The sequence below is a fragment of the Falco cherrug genome, chromosome 8 (genome assembly GCF_023634085.1).
Source record: "Falco cherrug isolate bFalChe1 chromosome 8, bFalChe1.pri, whole genome shotgun sequence".
In the NCBI taxonomy this organism is placed as follows: domain Eukaryota; kingdom Metazoa; phylum Chordata; class Aves; order Falconiformes; family Falconidae; genus Falco; species Falco cherrug.
The window spans coordinates 30867234-30883992 of NC_073704.1; the positions used below are offsets into that span (position 1 = coordinate 30867234).

Sequence of the window (16759 nt, forward strand, 5' to 3'; positions counted from 1 at the left end):
GACCTCTTTGACTCAATAGGATCATCCTTGGGAGTGGGACAGAAAAAAAAACAACACCAAACCATAGTGCTTTCACAGAAAGGACCTGATATCCAAGCCTACAGTGGCCTAAGGAAGTCCTCCGTACAGCGGTCTGTCCCTGCCTGTACACACACACACTCCCACCCGAACCCTGCCTTAGGGAATCAGCCATCTCTCTGCTTCCCAGTTCCTTTCAGCATCCTCTCCAGCAAAAGCTGAGGATAGCATTTTCTTCTAGCTTGACAAATAAAACCAAGATGGAGAGAGGAGTTAAATACCAAGTTCCTAGATGCTAGATGTGAATCGCTGCCCCTTATGCAATGCCAATAAACAATACATACCACAGCACAGCCTGGACATGTATTTCCATTTTCACAGGACCTCTGCCTTGAATGAATCCCTCCACCACAATTCACGCTACATTTATTCCAAGGACCCCATGAAGACCAAAAAATCGGTAACGGACATGGACTGTTCTCATTACAGAATCTGAAAGAAGAAAGTGCATTGCTCAAAAAACATCCATGTCAGCACATCTGAGGGACAAAATGGTGATGGACAGAAGACTGCACGGTGCATGTGGGTGCAATTCATGCATGCACAGGTCAGCAGAAGGCTGACACAGCAGTTAGATTAGCAATATTACTGCTCCCAGCAGAGAACTGTACCCTTTGTACAGAACAGAGAGTGAATAACCTGGCTGAGACAGTTGGAGTAAATGGTCAAGACTGTGTTTTTGAAAGTGCTCTAATCTCAAAACTTTTAGGTACTGAATTCACAAAAGAGCTCATAAGCTGAAGCCCATGAGACAGAAAGAGAGGGAGTGGATAGTAAACATTTTCAGTGGGACGATGACTCAACAGTGATCTGTCACTAACAGCAGCTTCACATTGACAATCTTCTTTTCACATGTTGCTGCTTGGACCCTAAGAAGCCAGTGTTTGCAACTGGAGCTGAACTAGATGCTATACGCATCTAAAAGCAGGCCCTAAATTAATGCTATGTCATGTTCAAGGTAACTTTAATTTTGTTCAGCTTTTTAATCAATATTGTTCTCAAACTGAATCACATAGGACTGCAATTGACTCGGATGCAGTCTTTAAAACCCAAAAAGGACCATTGTGAATGGCCACAAATCAAACCAAACATTAAAACGTCTCGAATCAAAAAAGTTAAATGAATTGCCCTTTGTATTCTGAGAAAAGCAGAGAGATCTGTCTTAAGTGACCACTCAAGGGACAAGCAACCGCCTACTTCCAAGCAAAGGTGGCCTTTAATGAAATGTCAAATCTGGAAACCAAATGGGGATGCCTTGAAGCATATGTTTGATGAGGGGCCGGGCTTGAAGAAGCATAATAGTGCAGATAGCTCTGTAGGTTCAAAAAGTATTGTCTTTTAGTTATTTTGCATGACATTTTCTCAGTTTAGAGGGGAAAAAAAATATGTTTTTCTGATGCCATGCCCTGCAAAAACTCAACCTTGAATCTGTGAGTTAAGCTATATTTTGTCTTGAACTTCTTTTGGTGCATCAGCACAATTAGTAGAGAATGATGCAATTAGCAATGAAAGCTGCACATACACAACTGTGTCCTCAGAGATGGATCAGAACAATGTAACTGTATCTACAAACTCCACACTGCTAACAGCAGGCACAGCTTCTCCTTTCCTTGAGGAAGCCAGCCCTCTGTTTGGGGAGCAGGAATACTTGTGAAGGCCTGAAAGGTCCTGCCTGAGAGTGAAGGCAGCTCCGAAGTCTCTGATGTTCACAGGCTCATGGAAAGAGAGTGGCCACGCGTGTGAGCAACCTCATCCCTCCCAGGCTCTGGAATTCCTTCCACCTTGCTCATTCAGCCAAACAGCCTTAATCTGCATTCACATAAGAACCACCATTTCCAACTGCCAACATTATAACCACAGAGGTGAACACGTGGCATTGTAGGCATCTCTTACCTTTCTTCCCTGCTCTGTCCGACGCAGACCCTGCCCCCATACCGTGGAGCAGGGTTGCTGCAGGAACGCTGGCGGACCTGAAAGCCTATCCCACAGGAGGTGCTGCACGGGGCCCAGGAAGACCAGGGTGTCCAAGCGCCATTTCTAACAAAGAAGGTGAGAGAGACAACAGAGGATGGGGGTGACCTAATGGTCTGCCCACATCGTGCCATGCTTAATAACAAAACACATAAGGTACTGACAGGGGAATCATGGAACACATTGGAGAAGAGATTATTTGTTTCAAACAAACTTTCTATTGGTGGAGATTTAGAAAAGGGAGCTTCAAAAAGTGCTTAGCATTGGCCTCACTTTCCTCCCATTAAAGTCTTTAAGAATTGGAAAGGAAGGGAATGAAGCCAATGCTGATGATTTTGAAAATGACTCTTAGAATTTGCTGGGCAATAGTGTGGTTGCTGTAACTCTCACTGACTATTCCCCCATCATCTCCCCCGGTCTCATAACCCCTTTTTTCTGAGCCATGGTTGATCCCAAAATATCTCCTGGACTCCTATGCACAGAGTGCAGGTTTTGAGGCTCACGAATGCCTGTTGTGCCAAAGGATGTAAAAAACTCTACCCTCAGCTAATTCAGTAGGTACTGATGCTTTAAATCTCTAACAGCAATACTACTGCCAGCTCCCACGGGTTTATCACAACCCTCGTAATATTTGATGTTTTCCTAAAGCTTTCAGCATTGAATTGTATTAAGTGTAAAGCTCAAATTTCATTAAAAGTAAGAATAATTGCTTCTAGCTTTCATGGCCGCCTGCAAATGCCACTGTAGTGTGACCTTAAATCCGTCGAAATCAGAGGCAATTGAGAGCTCAGAAGCAGGATCGAGTCTCATGGTTTAATGAGTGATCACATCTCTGCTGAGCAGTGGTAGCTTAGCCTGAAGCAAATGTGATGTAAAGCCCCCTTAGTTCACACCTCAGCGACAGAGGTGTCAGCAAATGTTCTGTGCCTTGCTCCTGCGACAGGCTGAGCACGTGCAGGCAGCCGGCTCCTGTGACGCTGCTGCCATGCAGGGACTCAACCGTGTGCTTACACAGAAGCTAGCATTTTCATCTTTAAAATCTTGCATTTATTAAAGCTCACCTTCCTCTGATTTGGCAGTACTACTGAACCTTGGAGCAGGAGAGGAGGAACTGTATCTCATCTCTTCTGTGATGCAGGTTTCATTTCATATGGAGCCAGTGGCAATGCTCTATCTTACAGAACTGCCTAATCTTGACACTTCACTACCTTAAGCCAAAAAAATCTCATTTGTTTTGGTTTTTTTTTTTTTCTAACAAAGAAAAAGCTTTCTAAAACGTCTAGTCAAAAAACAACTCAGGTGCTCTCTGGTTCTTGAGAGCTAAGCTTGAAAACAGATGTTAATTTTCAAAGCATTTACTGAACTAATAACGTTGCTGGCAAGAAGTATTTTCTGGCACAGCACCAATCAGGGCAAAGCATGAAAGGTAAAACCCACATTGCCCTTCACACTTTTTGTATTTGTTATCAACTCTTGCCTGTTCTTGGCAGCTTTATTTCAGAACCCTGTTAGTCGTTTCTCCCTGCCTTCTCTTTTTCTCTCATCCCTCGCCCTCCTTCTTTTCCTCTCTCCCACCCCAAACAAGGTCAAAGACCAAGAAACTCACTTATATAAAAATCCTACTATTCCATCTTATTCTGCCATGTTTTAAGCCACCTACTACCTCCCCACTCCTTAACCCGAAGGAAGAAGTATATGTAAAATCACAAAACCAAAAGAAAACAATCAAACAGGAGGTTGCTGTTATTGCAGCAAAAAAAGGGGAAAGTAATTTCTACTAAAAATTCCCCCCAAACCCAACAATTCTCAGCATCTATTCGTGTTTCAGGATTTTTACAGAAATAGACACCTTCCATTTTCAGATTGCAAGCTTTCTAATAGAACTCATCTTTAAGCATCCTGCTCCCTCTTTGCAAAAAGAAATCTTAGTGCCATATGATGTCAATTAAAGGAAATTTGAGGGCTGAGGCCTATGTGGGATGACCAGATGTCCCTATTTTTCAAACCATGCTGCTTTCTTATGTCTTAAGATTGAATAATCTTTTTTTCATCCCCTTCTTAGAAGCTGTTCCTGCCTCTTTTGCCATCAAAGCAGTGCTGAGAAACTCATCCCACTGGCATGCTTTCCATTTGCCGCTGCCATTAAAAGCCTGCCTGGGGAAGGCTCTGCTCAGCCCATGGTGGCAGCCCAGGGGCAGGGGTGACAGCATGCCTTTTGGGCAACACAGCCCACAACTGGAAGCAGAGATGCCAGTTAAAACATGAGTATTGCTGAAGTTTTGGTGCCAAGACCAGCACTGATCTCCAGGGAGGAGTCAAGAGACAGCTGTCCTTAATGGAACGAATGTTTATGGAGAAGATAAAGTAGATAAAAACTGTATTCCCAGTATTTACGAACATATTGGCTGGCCCCACCCTGGTTAAGTAGTGCTTACGCTATTCCATCTCCATGACATGATGTAGTCTGAGGGTGGTGGAGTAACATGGACGCAAACACCGTGGCTATGTTTGGGCACCTGACCAGAAGACATTTAGCTTCCATACTGCTCAGGCATGAGCTTCAGGCTTCCCCGAAAAGGCAGCACTTTGACACAAGCTGAGCTACATGCATTATTTAAGTGCTGTCCCCAGCAGGCAGGCCTCTTAAGCTCTATGCTACTTGCTGCCAGATGATGATGTGTGCTTGAACCTAGCCAGCATGCTGCAGACGGTTCACAGACTTGCAGAACAAGGCAAACAAGCCTTGCTCAGAGGTTGGCTAGACCGTGTCTTCACAAGCTTTGCTCTGAAGGAGCTCTGCTTGCTTTTGGCCATGCAACTTTGGAATCCAAACTCTAAAAAATGACGAGCATATTGGATTTTTTTTTTGGCTTATTGCTGTTCACTTGGCTAACACCTACCTCTGCCTTACCTCCTCCTGATGGGTCACTACTCACTGTACAGTTGGGGGAAACAAAGGCACAGTGTAGGGAAGGTTAATGTGTACACTGATTTGGGGTGCTGGTTGTCCAAGAGCCCTGGCTGAAGGCCCTTCTATCAGAGCCTTTGGGCTGCTTGATTTTTCACTGATTTCAAGCTAGACCTCACACATACTTCAGTTTGGCTGGGATACAACATGGTCACAGAAACACAAGGAGTTAAGCTGTGGATGGGCACAACTCTTGTTCCCTTTCTAAAAAGCACAAAGATGCTGAGGTACCTTGAGCAATTTGCAACCTCAATCCTGGCTCCTTCACAGCTGCGACCTCCGCAGCGAGGACGAGGGCTGTCACATGAACGTGACCTACACATACAGGAGCCTGTGCTGTCCCCATCCGAATGCTCACACAGTTGCCATGGGGACCAAGGTCCCAATCTTCCATTTGTTGTCAGGTTTTTCACCTAATTTTAAAAGAAAAAAAGGTCATTAATAACAAGTTTACATTTCTGGAGACAGCCCCACAATAGAAATGCCAAACAAAGCTGCCAGCAGGATTAGGATGCAGTTTAGATGGGAGCTGCCTGTACTTGCAAGCAGGATTCAAAACAGAGGGTTGTTTTCAGACAATGCAGCATCAATATTTACCCTCCAAATTCCACCCCGCATACTTAACGTGTATGCACAGGTGCCCGAGCCAACCCAGCCAGCACCACACCAGCAAGCACCCATCTGCCACGCCACACAACCACTGCACTCCCTCGTCCCACGTTGCACAGCTTCAGCCTTTCAAGCAACACAACGGCCAGTGCTGATTGCCCCCACTCCATTATACCCCTCCCTCTGCAGTGCTTGGGACTGCTCCTGCAGAATATTTTCCAAGCTAGCGTTTGTATAACCATAGTGACCAGCTGAGACCCGAGCCTTGCTGAGTTTGGCCCTGCCCAAACACGCAGTAAGAACTGGCTCCCCTTCTAAGCAGAGCCATAGCCTAAATGGCGAAGGGGGGTGAAGAGTAGAAAGTGATGACTGGTGGGATGGTGGTGACTAGAATTAACGCTGAGGATCACATAGTGGGCTAAAGAGCAAGAATTCCTCTCGAGGCAATTTACAGACCAGACCACGCTGCCGCCTGTTTCCTCTGCCCTTTGCTTCATGCCTGTACAGCCCCGAACAGGCTGGGGCTTGAGCCTCCTGTGCATTGTAATGAAGAAGTAAAAATACGATAGTCGTGGCTGACCAAAAGCATGAGACACTATTTCAGCCTAGGACTGGTGAAGACCTTCCAGGAGACAGGGTGTCAGAGCTTGCTCCCCTGTGCCTTGTTTTAACCAGTGCTGCTGGGTGAGCCTGTGCCAAGGGCTGGGGGAGCAGCTGCTGGGACCATCGCCACTAAGGCTGACTTGAGAAGATGAACACTGGCAGCTCCTCCCGGGATTGCACCCAGACCACCGCTGCCTTCTTCTGCCCGACTCCACCACTACTGTAAAAACCAGCAACGCTAGGACCACGTCTGGAAAGCTGCCCTGAGCACCCCTGCTCTGGCTTCCTCTCTGCTCCTGACTTCAGAAACACAAAGCAGAAAGACATCCACACTGGCCCTGCCTTGGTACACCTGTTTCCTTGCTCCGGCGCAGCCCCATGATGCACTCTCCGCTGGTGGCTCCCTCCATCCTCATGTCCCAAAGTGCAGGGCCTCAGGGCCTCGCAGGTGGGATGTCACAAATGGTGGCTGCAAACAAATTGCGTATCCCCATTGGCATCACCCATGGGGTGGTGGGATGCTCAGCAGCTTCGGTAAAACTGCTGGCAAAGGCAACACTGGACTTGGCCTCGGTGTTTTACACCAGGAAGGGTGAAGAAAGGAAGAGGCTCCGGCTCCGTTGAAGAGCCCCAGCCCCAAATCTGTGCCATGCTTCACTGAGCTCTGAAGTCAGCAGGATCAGTCCCCTGGGTCACCCCAGGGGGAAAGAATTTCTCCTGCTTTACAGACAAGGAAAGCGAGGCATGGAGAGTCTGCGAGCCTGCTTGGGAGCTACACAGGGAGCCAACCACAGCCACGGGAGATACACTTTCAAACACTCATCCTCTGAAACACGCTGCTCTGTGCTTACCCTCCAACACTTTAAACTCACAATGCACCTCTGGTGGGCTGTCATCTTCCCATCTCACCCATCTACAGCAGCATCAAAAATACACAGCAGTAGCATGGAAGTAATTTAGATCTGCTACTGTGCTCATCAGGCTGCAGTTGGGGGGTTTCAGGCATCTGTTGTAAACCTTTGTTTGCAATAGATTATCATGTCGTCATAAAGATTTGCTCTGGGCTGCAGGTTACAAGGCAAGATGCCCAGAGAAGAGAACACTGGGTTTTGTTGTTGTTTTAAACATTGTTTAAAAATCAATACCGTTGGGTTGCTAAAAGTCGGGGGGAAAAAATATCAGAAGAACTACTTTGAGATATTTAATACTGGATTTCCTCCTGCTTTACAAAAGTCATAATCCAAGTACTGGATCATTTCTATTCATTTTTGAGCCAGAAAGCCTTGCTGATTCCAGCAGGGAGTTCTGTTCAGAAATAAATGGTATGATATGGCCCATGGCTTCAATTAAAAAAAAAAAAAAAAAAAAAAAAAAAAAAAGAGCTGACAAATAATTATTGGCTCATAAGTGATACTGGGAAGTAACCCAAAAATTAAACAAATAAGCATCCATAACCAAAATGCTGAGATTTATAAACACGTCACGTTTTGAGTGTAAGAAGTTTTTATACTTAAGAAATTACATATGGATTATTATTCCATCTTTAAATTCATAAATATACCTTCAAAAGAGCAAACTTGGGAAGTGGGATAAAACCCCATATGAACTGATCTTTTTCAGGAATACCTTTACAAGGCAAATCCTTTGTAGCCAACACAGTGCCCATCAGACAGAGAGGATGTCTTCAAAAACACACGTGATCAAATGTTCTTCTCTCACCTGATAATATTAGCAGTTCCAGAGTTTTCATATTTTATAAACTGCCATACTTCCACCAAAGGCATCACCTTTTCAGTTCTTCCCTGTAGCACCTAAAGGTTCCAGTGCAGGAACTAAAAATTCAGACTGACCATTCCTACCACTCGCTACCGGGATATTTTCAATGTTTATTCTGATATTACAGGTAAGACTAGCAGCATTCCTTGTTCTTTCGACTCATCTATTCTCCCTCTTAGGATTCAGATGTCAACTGCTTGTAACTTTGCCAAGCTCTGATTATTTCAGCTGGAAGTTTACATGTTGGCTGTTTGATAGAAGCCGAAACTTCTACAAAGCTTCAGTCAAACTATTTCAGCCATTTCTAAAACCAAATCTAGGGGGAAAGAACTTTTATAAGTAGCAACCTTTTCCTTGAAAAAAGCTAGTTTTCAGAGCAAGGGACTGAACTTCATGCCCTTGTAACACCTTTTTGCAATTTGCATGAAAAGCCATTCTAATCTGCCTAGAGTATAGAATCCCTGGGAGGTGAGGAGGAAAATTCCCACTTTTCAGAGCCTCATAGATTTTGATCCTGGCTCCTGAAGTCTTCTCTGTGCACTGGGCTTGCCTCAGTGTGGGCCAGAGCAGAATTATCCCAGCTACTGCAGTTCTGAGTGGCTGAGCCCACGTGAATTCAGAGCAGGGTACAGCTCTGCTAGACAACCCAAAAAAGAAGTGGGGAGACTGGCACTGATTAGCAAGAAAATGGGGTAACATGGAGCAGATGACAGATGACTGAGATAGGGGTTTGCTGGACACACAGAGTGGGACTGGGATGAAAACCTGCGAGGAAGAGCATCATTGGCTTGGGATAGGTTGGACTGTACACTTTATTGGAAATACTCAATTCCTGACTTGCCAGCCTCCATCAACAGTAACTCCATGTGTTTGGATAATGGCATTTGTTAGGCAAATCTACCTTTCCTGCTGGTGGCTCATGTTGGCATCAGTAAGATATTACAAAGTATGATGTGGCTTTTTTTCAGTTTTCCTAAAACCAGAAAGTACCTCATTCCCATTTTCCAAGGCTAAGAAGCAGCAGTGTGCAATCACGTATTCAGGACTCCCTGATATGGCACATGCACATAGACAGGAACGAAGAGCAGCATGGCCAATTTGTGTCCTATCATTTCTTAATGTTAAAATGTTTGACATTGCAACCTCAGCAACAAACCTTTAGGCAGTTCTAGGTGTTCCCTGCTAATAACATGTATTAACCATTGCCCAATGTTAACACTATATGATTAGCCTTCTATCTAAGGTCCCTTAATACTGAAATTTGAGAGTGGGCATTTGTGGTATGATGTAGTGCTTTACAAAGATGTTCAGACTAGATCTGAGCAAGCTTGTTTGCACTAGAGCAGCAGTCAAGTTGTGTTAGTGTTGTGGTTGACTCACCCAAATGCCTGGCCCCTGTAGGATATAATTCGGTAATACAACAGTTCTGGCTTTAAAAGTCGCTGCATGCCAGTCTCTCAGCTGTGCCAGGACATCTGTTTGTGGGCTAGGCTGGAGAACTCACTGAAATTATCTGGGTTAGGAAAAGTTTATTTGGGAGGGGTGCTTTTAATCTATGCCATGTCACACTTGACTGTGATCTCACATACAGCTGTACTAGCACAGCTGAGCGCCTGGTGCTTGGCCCAGAAAAGTAGGGTGAGAGAAGTCACTTCTTAAGACAGTAACTCATCCAAGCAAACTCCCAGACAGTCTTTTTCAGGAGTGGAATTTGGCATTGGGTCACTGCATTCCCCTACCTTTCCCGTGGTCATTTGCACTTGCTGTCCTAGACTCTTGCCCCTGTTGACTACGACCTTTACCCTGCATTGAACACAAGGAGATACACGGATATTGTTGTAGGTGCTTAACTGAGCCACCCGCTCCACACCAGGGGTGAATTCATTCCAGCAAGGGGCAGTGGAGAAAGAAAAAGAAAGCACTTGCATGTAGATTTTAAACAGCTTAGCAGCCCATCAATCAAAGAGCACAAGGCTGATGTATGCACCAGAATGAGAGCACCTACACGGAAAATAATCTACAATGGAAATGCTAAAACAAATGTAAGACTAGTGCTACAAGAACAGCCAAGGCTCCTGAATATTCTGTGCCGGGTTTTTAATGACCTTGAAACAATGACCTGGAGCAGCCTGTTCCCTAGTGCACACCACAGCAGACATTCAAACTAGAGGATTAACACCTCACACACCTATCAACAGACACAGGCATTAAGCAAGACGAGATAGCAGCATGGGCAATCAAGAAGCACTGCATCCCAGTTCAACACAGGAGGGTTATAAGCACACAAGCCTCTGAATCCAGCAGTGAAAAACTTAAGCCTGCCAAGCTGAGGATGGATTGAAGTAATGACTAATATTTCCTGGGAAAATATCTGAGAAGTAAGGAAGATAAGGGGAATAAACATCCCAGCGTCTCCAGACAGAAGTAGCATATTGAAGATATAACCCATCCATCCCTCTCATGCTATCTACCAGATTTAGCAGTATTAACATGCTAATAGACATTAGATAATAACAATGGACATTAATGAGCATTTCTCCCCCCACAATTTATTTAACAAGACTGGTTTTCCTCCGCAGCCAACTTGCAGGTATGCTTCAAACAGCAGGAACTAAATTTGGCTAGTCGGCTTCTGGGGATCACAGCCAGGAACTGGATATTGTCATCAGAGGAGGGTGGGTGGGTAGGTTGGAAGGGAGCTGGAGAGGCAGTTCAAACTGATTCAACCAGAGACGCTTCTTTTTTTAACTGCTGCATCTGATGGAGACCAGGGCAAGGAAGGAAGACCATCTCCTTGTAATATCATATGGATTTGGTCTTTAGTCTGCTGAAGTGAAATTGGGACCCAACACTCTCGCATTCTGTCTCTCGGTTACACTGTCCCCTTCACTTCTGTTCTCTAGTATGTACTGTATCTTTTGTCTCCTTCTGCAAACCGCCCATGCATGCCCTATTTCTCTGCTGCTCCCCAGATGCCTCTTACTGCCAACGCAACACTTCTTCACCGGTGTTGTCTCCTGGGGCCAGCTCAGGGATCCAAGAGCAAATTTAACTGAATGCTGTCCAAGGATGCTGCAGTCAGCTATTCTGATTTCTCCAACCTGCAGGGAAGCCAAGGAAATGGTGCAGACAGTGGAGGAGCTCAGGTTTCATCTGGGGCTTACATGGTTCTCAGCAGTAACCCAACAGCATAATCCAATCTTCTCCACTCGAGGCATGGGCGGGCATGAGGAGGACAGAATGATTGCTTTGGGATCCCTCCTCTGGAGAGAATACATTTGGAGGTCTCTGTGTTCTAAACAAGAGGCTGTGACCAGGTATAAATGTCTGCCACTGGGTTCCCCATGCTCTCCTAACAGCCAGCCCTCATCAGGATGCCACACACTCACTTTCACACATATGCACACACTCACACACCAGTATATATAAAATATTTCTGCTCCTTCCACTTACTGGGCACTCAGTAATATTTTGAGTCCACAGGCTCATGTTGGAGCTGTCCTCAATGGTGGTGCATCGCTTCTGTTTGTTATCCCAGCCACAATAGGGGTCTCTGGCTCCTAGGCATTCCCTGCATGTGCAAAGAGAAAAGATTAAAGTTCTTTAATACTGTCTAGCTCTAAAGACACGTATTCAAGTACAGTGCTTGTATATGACAGCTGTCAACTGCACCGAGGCTCAGCAGAAGAAACAATTTCTTCTAAGCAGAGGTTTACCTGCTTGGAAGGGGAGAACAGCTGAATAGAAGGGTGATAGGACACAAAGCAAATATCACTCATAGGAGCTTGTAGATTAAAAATCAGTTCACTCCTCTCCAAGGCCTAGGGAAAAAAAATGACTTTACAAATTTTAGTCAAAGAACGCTTGTCATTGAGATATCTTTGTGCCCCCATGTAGTCACTCAGCAGGCCAAATCTCACACAAAGCAACCTCTGTGAGTATGTTTTCTGACACTGTGTCCATCCAAAGGGGTTAGACAAGCAGAATTAGCCAATGGACCAGTAATAAAGGCTTTCTATTAGTCTTGGCCTTTGCTGGAACAATGGTTTCATTTATAATCCCAACATCAAGATGTCAGTTTGGAAAAGTCACAGCAGAACATTATTTCTAAGCTTTTGGCTTTGAACACTGCTGTATTCATTTTCCTCCTGTATCCATATTTACAGGCTAAGTGTGTGTTCCCAACATGTGAGCTGCTAAAGAAAAAGAACTAGGGTCACTACTGCCACTAAACAGAGAAGGTCAGTCACAGAATTAGTCTGTACCAACAAAATTCAGCTGTATTGGTTGTTCCCATGACTTGCTTTCAAATTATTAATTTTCAAGCCACATCATACATGTATTAGTGAAAGACAAAGAAGAGAGGACTAAACCTAAAAAGATGCACAACATTATTTTTTTATTCCACTGATCCATTCTCTTCTAGCAAACAAAAGGCTGATAGGATCTTTCCAAAAGTCCCAAATGATTTGAAAACTGCCTAATAGACAGCAGCAAGGGACCAAGGGGAAAAATTCAGTTCAAGAAGCTAAAGACGAGAGTAACAAAATGTATTCTAAGGGTAGGTATCAGTATGATAAATGAAACATTAAAAAAAAAAAAAAAAAAGAATTAAATGCAATGAGATGTGAACTGTTCCCTCACAAAAATCTTTGAAATCCTATTAGCCCGTAATCAGCCACAAATGAAAAAGCAAGTCCCTTAAGCACAGCTCAAAACATTCCTTCAGTCTGTACTGACTCCACAATGATTTGCCCCAAATCAGACCCCAGATTGTTTTGCTGTCTGGTACCCATTGCTTTACATATATATGTATATCTATCCACACACACGTGTATATATTTATATCTCAATCATGAGTTTCTAGTTTGCTTCTACATGGCAGCTTCCTGTATTTTCTCTACTAAAGATTTCACACACAGCATTGTAAGGAACATAACTTCCTCTTTCATGCTTTAGGAAGGTAGTTACAATGACTGTCTCTACTACATTTTTCTGTCAGCTGCTTCTGCACACCCAAGGAAAAGGCAAAGATGATTTTGTGCAAGCCTCAGGTAACAGAACATCAAATATTTGCCTAGAAAAGACTTGAGATCCTCAGTCCAAGGACACAGAAGGGACATGTCCTGCTCTGCTCATTACTCTGGCACAGGACCCCCATCCTGCTGTTTTGGCAACCCACACTGCCCTCACCCATGAAGCGGGGCTGCCACCACGTCCAGAGCAGCCTTTGCCACCCAGCAGCCCCTCAGCAAGGGCAGCACCCAACTAATTACGGAGCAGACACCAGGGCATCTTCCCACCATCTTCAGCAACTCGGCAATTCAGGGGGAAACTGGGCAGTTTCCAGAGAGAAGAATAAGAATAATAGAAGCAAGGTGGGGAGGAGAAAAAACAGGAAAAAAAATCCTGCTTGTAGTTAGATAGCCTTTTGGTCAGGCTTTCAGACCTCAACACCATGTACACGCTATTGTTTCCAACTGCACGAAGCCATTTCATAGGCACCCAGCAAGCTGAGAGAGGTCATTGTAATTCATAACAAGGAAGGCTGTTGTGAGCATCACCCTGTTATGATACACATTTTCTCTGAATTTAATTTATAGGAAAACATGTGCTGCATAAATTCAGGAAATAATCTCCATATGTTCTGTGCTGCAGCCCTCAGCCACTCCACAGGCTGCAATATATCCCAGTTAGGCAGTGACCACTTTGCTGGCACTATCATAATGTATGTCATGTAGTTAATGTGCTGCTCTTGGCCGAGAGTGGCGAGCTACAGATCCCTAACGGTGCACTCAATGAATCACAGCCTGTGGTCCCCTGCCACTGCCACTGCCCCCCAGCTGACAGGCCATCAGAACCCAGCTGCAGAGCCACCAGAAGGCCATGGTACTGGGCCCCAGGAAAAGCCCGGCATGGTGCTTGTTGGCGGGGAGCTACGGCCATCCCACACTGCACCGTCCCTGTGCTCTGCATCCTGGGTGTAATGAATTCCTACCCAGGCCGGGCTTTGCTGGGTTGTCAAGACATGCAGTCTGTAATTTAACAACCATCAAAGCCTCGGACTTCTTCCTGTCTGACAGCAGGCCCTCAAAACCATTTGAAATCTAAACCCAAAATAGCTGTGCTGTCTGCCTCCCTTCAGGGTTTGAAGCCCAGTCATCTGCCTCAGTTCTGCTGAGAAACCCATCGTATCAGCTGACAGTGATACACTTAAGGGTGAGGAGGAATGTATTTACTTACTACAAAATTTGCTCTATTTTTTTCCTGTTGTAAGAGGAAAAGCATCACAATGTCCATTACTGCAAAAGAACAACATTTCTGGCAAATACTCTAAGTGAACACTTCAAAATCCAACCTAATTTATACCCTTATCTTTAGAACACTTATATATATCTCCCTATTGATGTCATTAAAAGATAAAACCACAAACACACCAAAAGACAAATATATATATATATATGCATACACATACTCACAGATCAAAATGCTTCAGAAATACGCTGTCATTTTTAGTAGAACAAGCACCACGGTGTGGAAAATTTAAAGATATCACAGCATTTCCCTGTGCTCAGAACACAAAATGAATTGAAATGTTTACATGTAAATACCATTTTGTATTTTGACGCTGCTGAAAACTCTCACACAGGCTGCAAGACTCAAAGTCTTGCAGGGCAGTATGTAAATACCATGAAATAAGATACAAAGGAGTTTACATGCTATAAGGAAATTTTGATGTCTCAAAGGCAATGGGACTTCTGCCACTGGCTCAGTGGGGCCAGATTTCATACCATACATACAGGGAACACCACACCCAGGTCTCCTCAGTGGCAGGCTGGGAATGCCTCAAGGAGCTAACAACACACTATTGTCTCCCACCATAATTCACACAGGTAGCGGGAACTCATTATCCCTGAAGACTTACCAAGCATAGCAGGTTAACACTAGCTACATTAATGCTAATGACTTAGTTAATGAAATCCCACAAAGTAGGATGCTTGTTGAAGTAAGATGGTGATGATACCACATGGTCCGTGTCCCCGCCATCTACTAACCACAGCTCATTCAGTGAGGACTCAGGAGAATACTTCTTGATGGATATCTAAGAGGTTGGATTTATTATGACAGGGCATTACTATCAATAGCGATACACTTTATTTCATTGCCTTGCAATAAATGTCTTATCTGAGGCATAAAGGCATACACTGAAAATGCTCAATTCAAAAACAATTCCATTTGTATCTCCTATTCAAGGTATTTTTTTCTCCAGTTCCTTATTCTCACTTACCAAGGACATTTGCATGAAAATAAGATCTTACTCATAAGAGCTCACCTGCTGCCTGCTGTTTGGGGGCTGTAAGCCTCCCTGTTGTTGACTGTTGCAATCATTTCTACAGCAATGATCTGGGATAACACAAAGGATTAAGACTCTGTAAGTGGGGCACTATCCACAGCCTGCCTATTACTCAAAAGAGTTTTTACGGGGCCTTTGAAACCTGGCAGTGCTGAGTCTTCCCGAATAGCATGTGCTGTTAAAAGGTTTCTGTTTCCAAGATGCTGGTCCTGCTCAAGATCTCCTTTTCTGTAATAGCCTGAATGACATCTTTCAGAATCTTCATTAAAGCTTAAATGTCTGTAGTTCAAAAGTTTTTCATTCCCACTTTAATTCGTTCTGGGTCTAGATAACTTCCTTCTTCTTTTGGTCATTTTTCCCACAGAGTTAAAACTTTAGACTGTGTAATAAATGGATTAGCAAACCGACAGAACCAAACTGAAGAGATTAAGCTTCGGCAGACCAAAAAAAGGAAAGAATTACTACAGCGTCTTCCCATTCTTACTACCAGACAGAAGACACACAAAAATGCCATTTTGTACCAAAAGCCACAGAACTCTCACCCAGAGCATTCAAACTGAAGGATTCTGCTCCTCTCATCTGCCAGGACATGCTTGTTCTCCCAGTTTTTCCTCCCTCTCTTCTCATTTACCTCTTTCTCAGCAAATAGGAATGGAACGACAGGACGTGATGATCTGCAGAGACCAGGCTCTAGACCCAAGGACTGAGAAGCTCCCTTCCCAAACTGTGTTTGCTCACAAAACCCTGCTACTGCGCCAGGAAAGGGTTCTGTATTTTTTGGTTTGATTCTGATTAGTTTGGAACCTGCACTGAACATCATGTTGGCCAGGGAGATTCAATAACTGTCACAGACCCAGTCCTTTAAACCCCCATTGGCATCACCAGGTAGTTCATTAGAGGCACAGAGACAGCAGCACTATCAGCTGGTGCAGTGCAAACATTTATAAGCCTGGCCCTGAAAGGCACTGAGCAACACTTTTCTGTGCTCAGCATCTCAGGAGCATGGGCAGCACAGGAGTTCACCTTGCTCTTTTGGCAAATAAGACCTCAGAATTTCACACTGGTTTGTTGCAGTCTTCGAGCAGTTAACTCCAGGGGAACAGCCTTTTGCAAGCAGTAAGGGGGTTTTAGCTGTGTCTCTTAGTTGTGAGCACGAGGCTGTGTTTGGCAGACAGGCATTTCCCGACAAGGTTAGCTTACTGTCCCATTGCTATCAACCTGCGGAGGGGATGAACTAAACAAATAATCATATTAGCTTCCAGCCAACCAAATCATAATTACTGACAACCTCAATAACCCGTGCAAGGAAGAATGGACTTGTGTCTTCCCTAAAGCCAGATGGCATGAAAAGAGAAGAATAAGAATCAAAAGGATGTTCATGGCTTAAGAAAATAAGATTA

General features: G+C 44.4%; 1 protein-coding gene across 5 annotated transcripts in view; it reads right to left on the reverse strand.

Moving 5' to 3' along the window:
* SEMA5B (semaphorin 5B) overlaps positions 1 to 16759 on the reverse strand; it is a 281691-nt gene that overhangs the window by 32941 nt on the left and 231991 nt on the right. For all 5 annotated transcript variants that reach the window (XM_055718846.1, XM_055718844.1, XM_055718845.1 and 2 more), the window contains 4 exons: positions 11459 to 11576; positions 5249 to 5430; positions 1972 to 2115; positions 363 to 510 (listed from right to left, as the gene is read on the reverse strand). In XM_055718846.1, coding sequence (XP_055574821.1) covers positions 363 to 510; positions 1972 to 2115; positions 5249 to 5430; positions 11459 to 11576 — 592 coding nt within the window. The remainder of the gene's footprint in view (positions 1 to 362; positions 511 to 1971; positions 2116 to 5248; positions 5431 to 11458; positions 11577 to 16759) is intronic.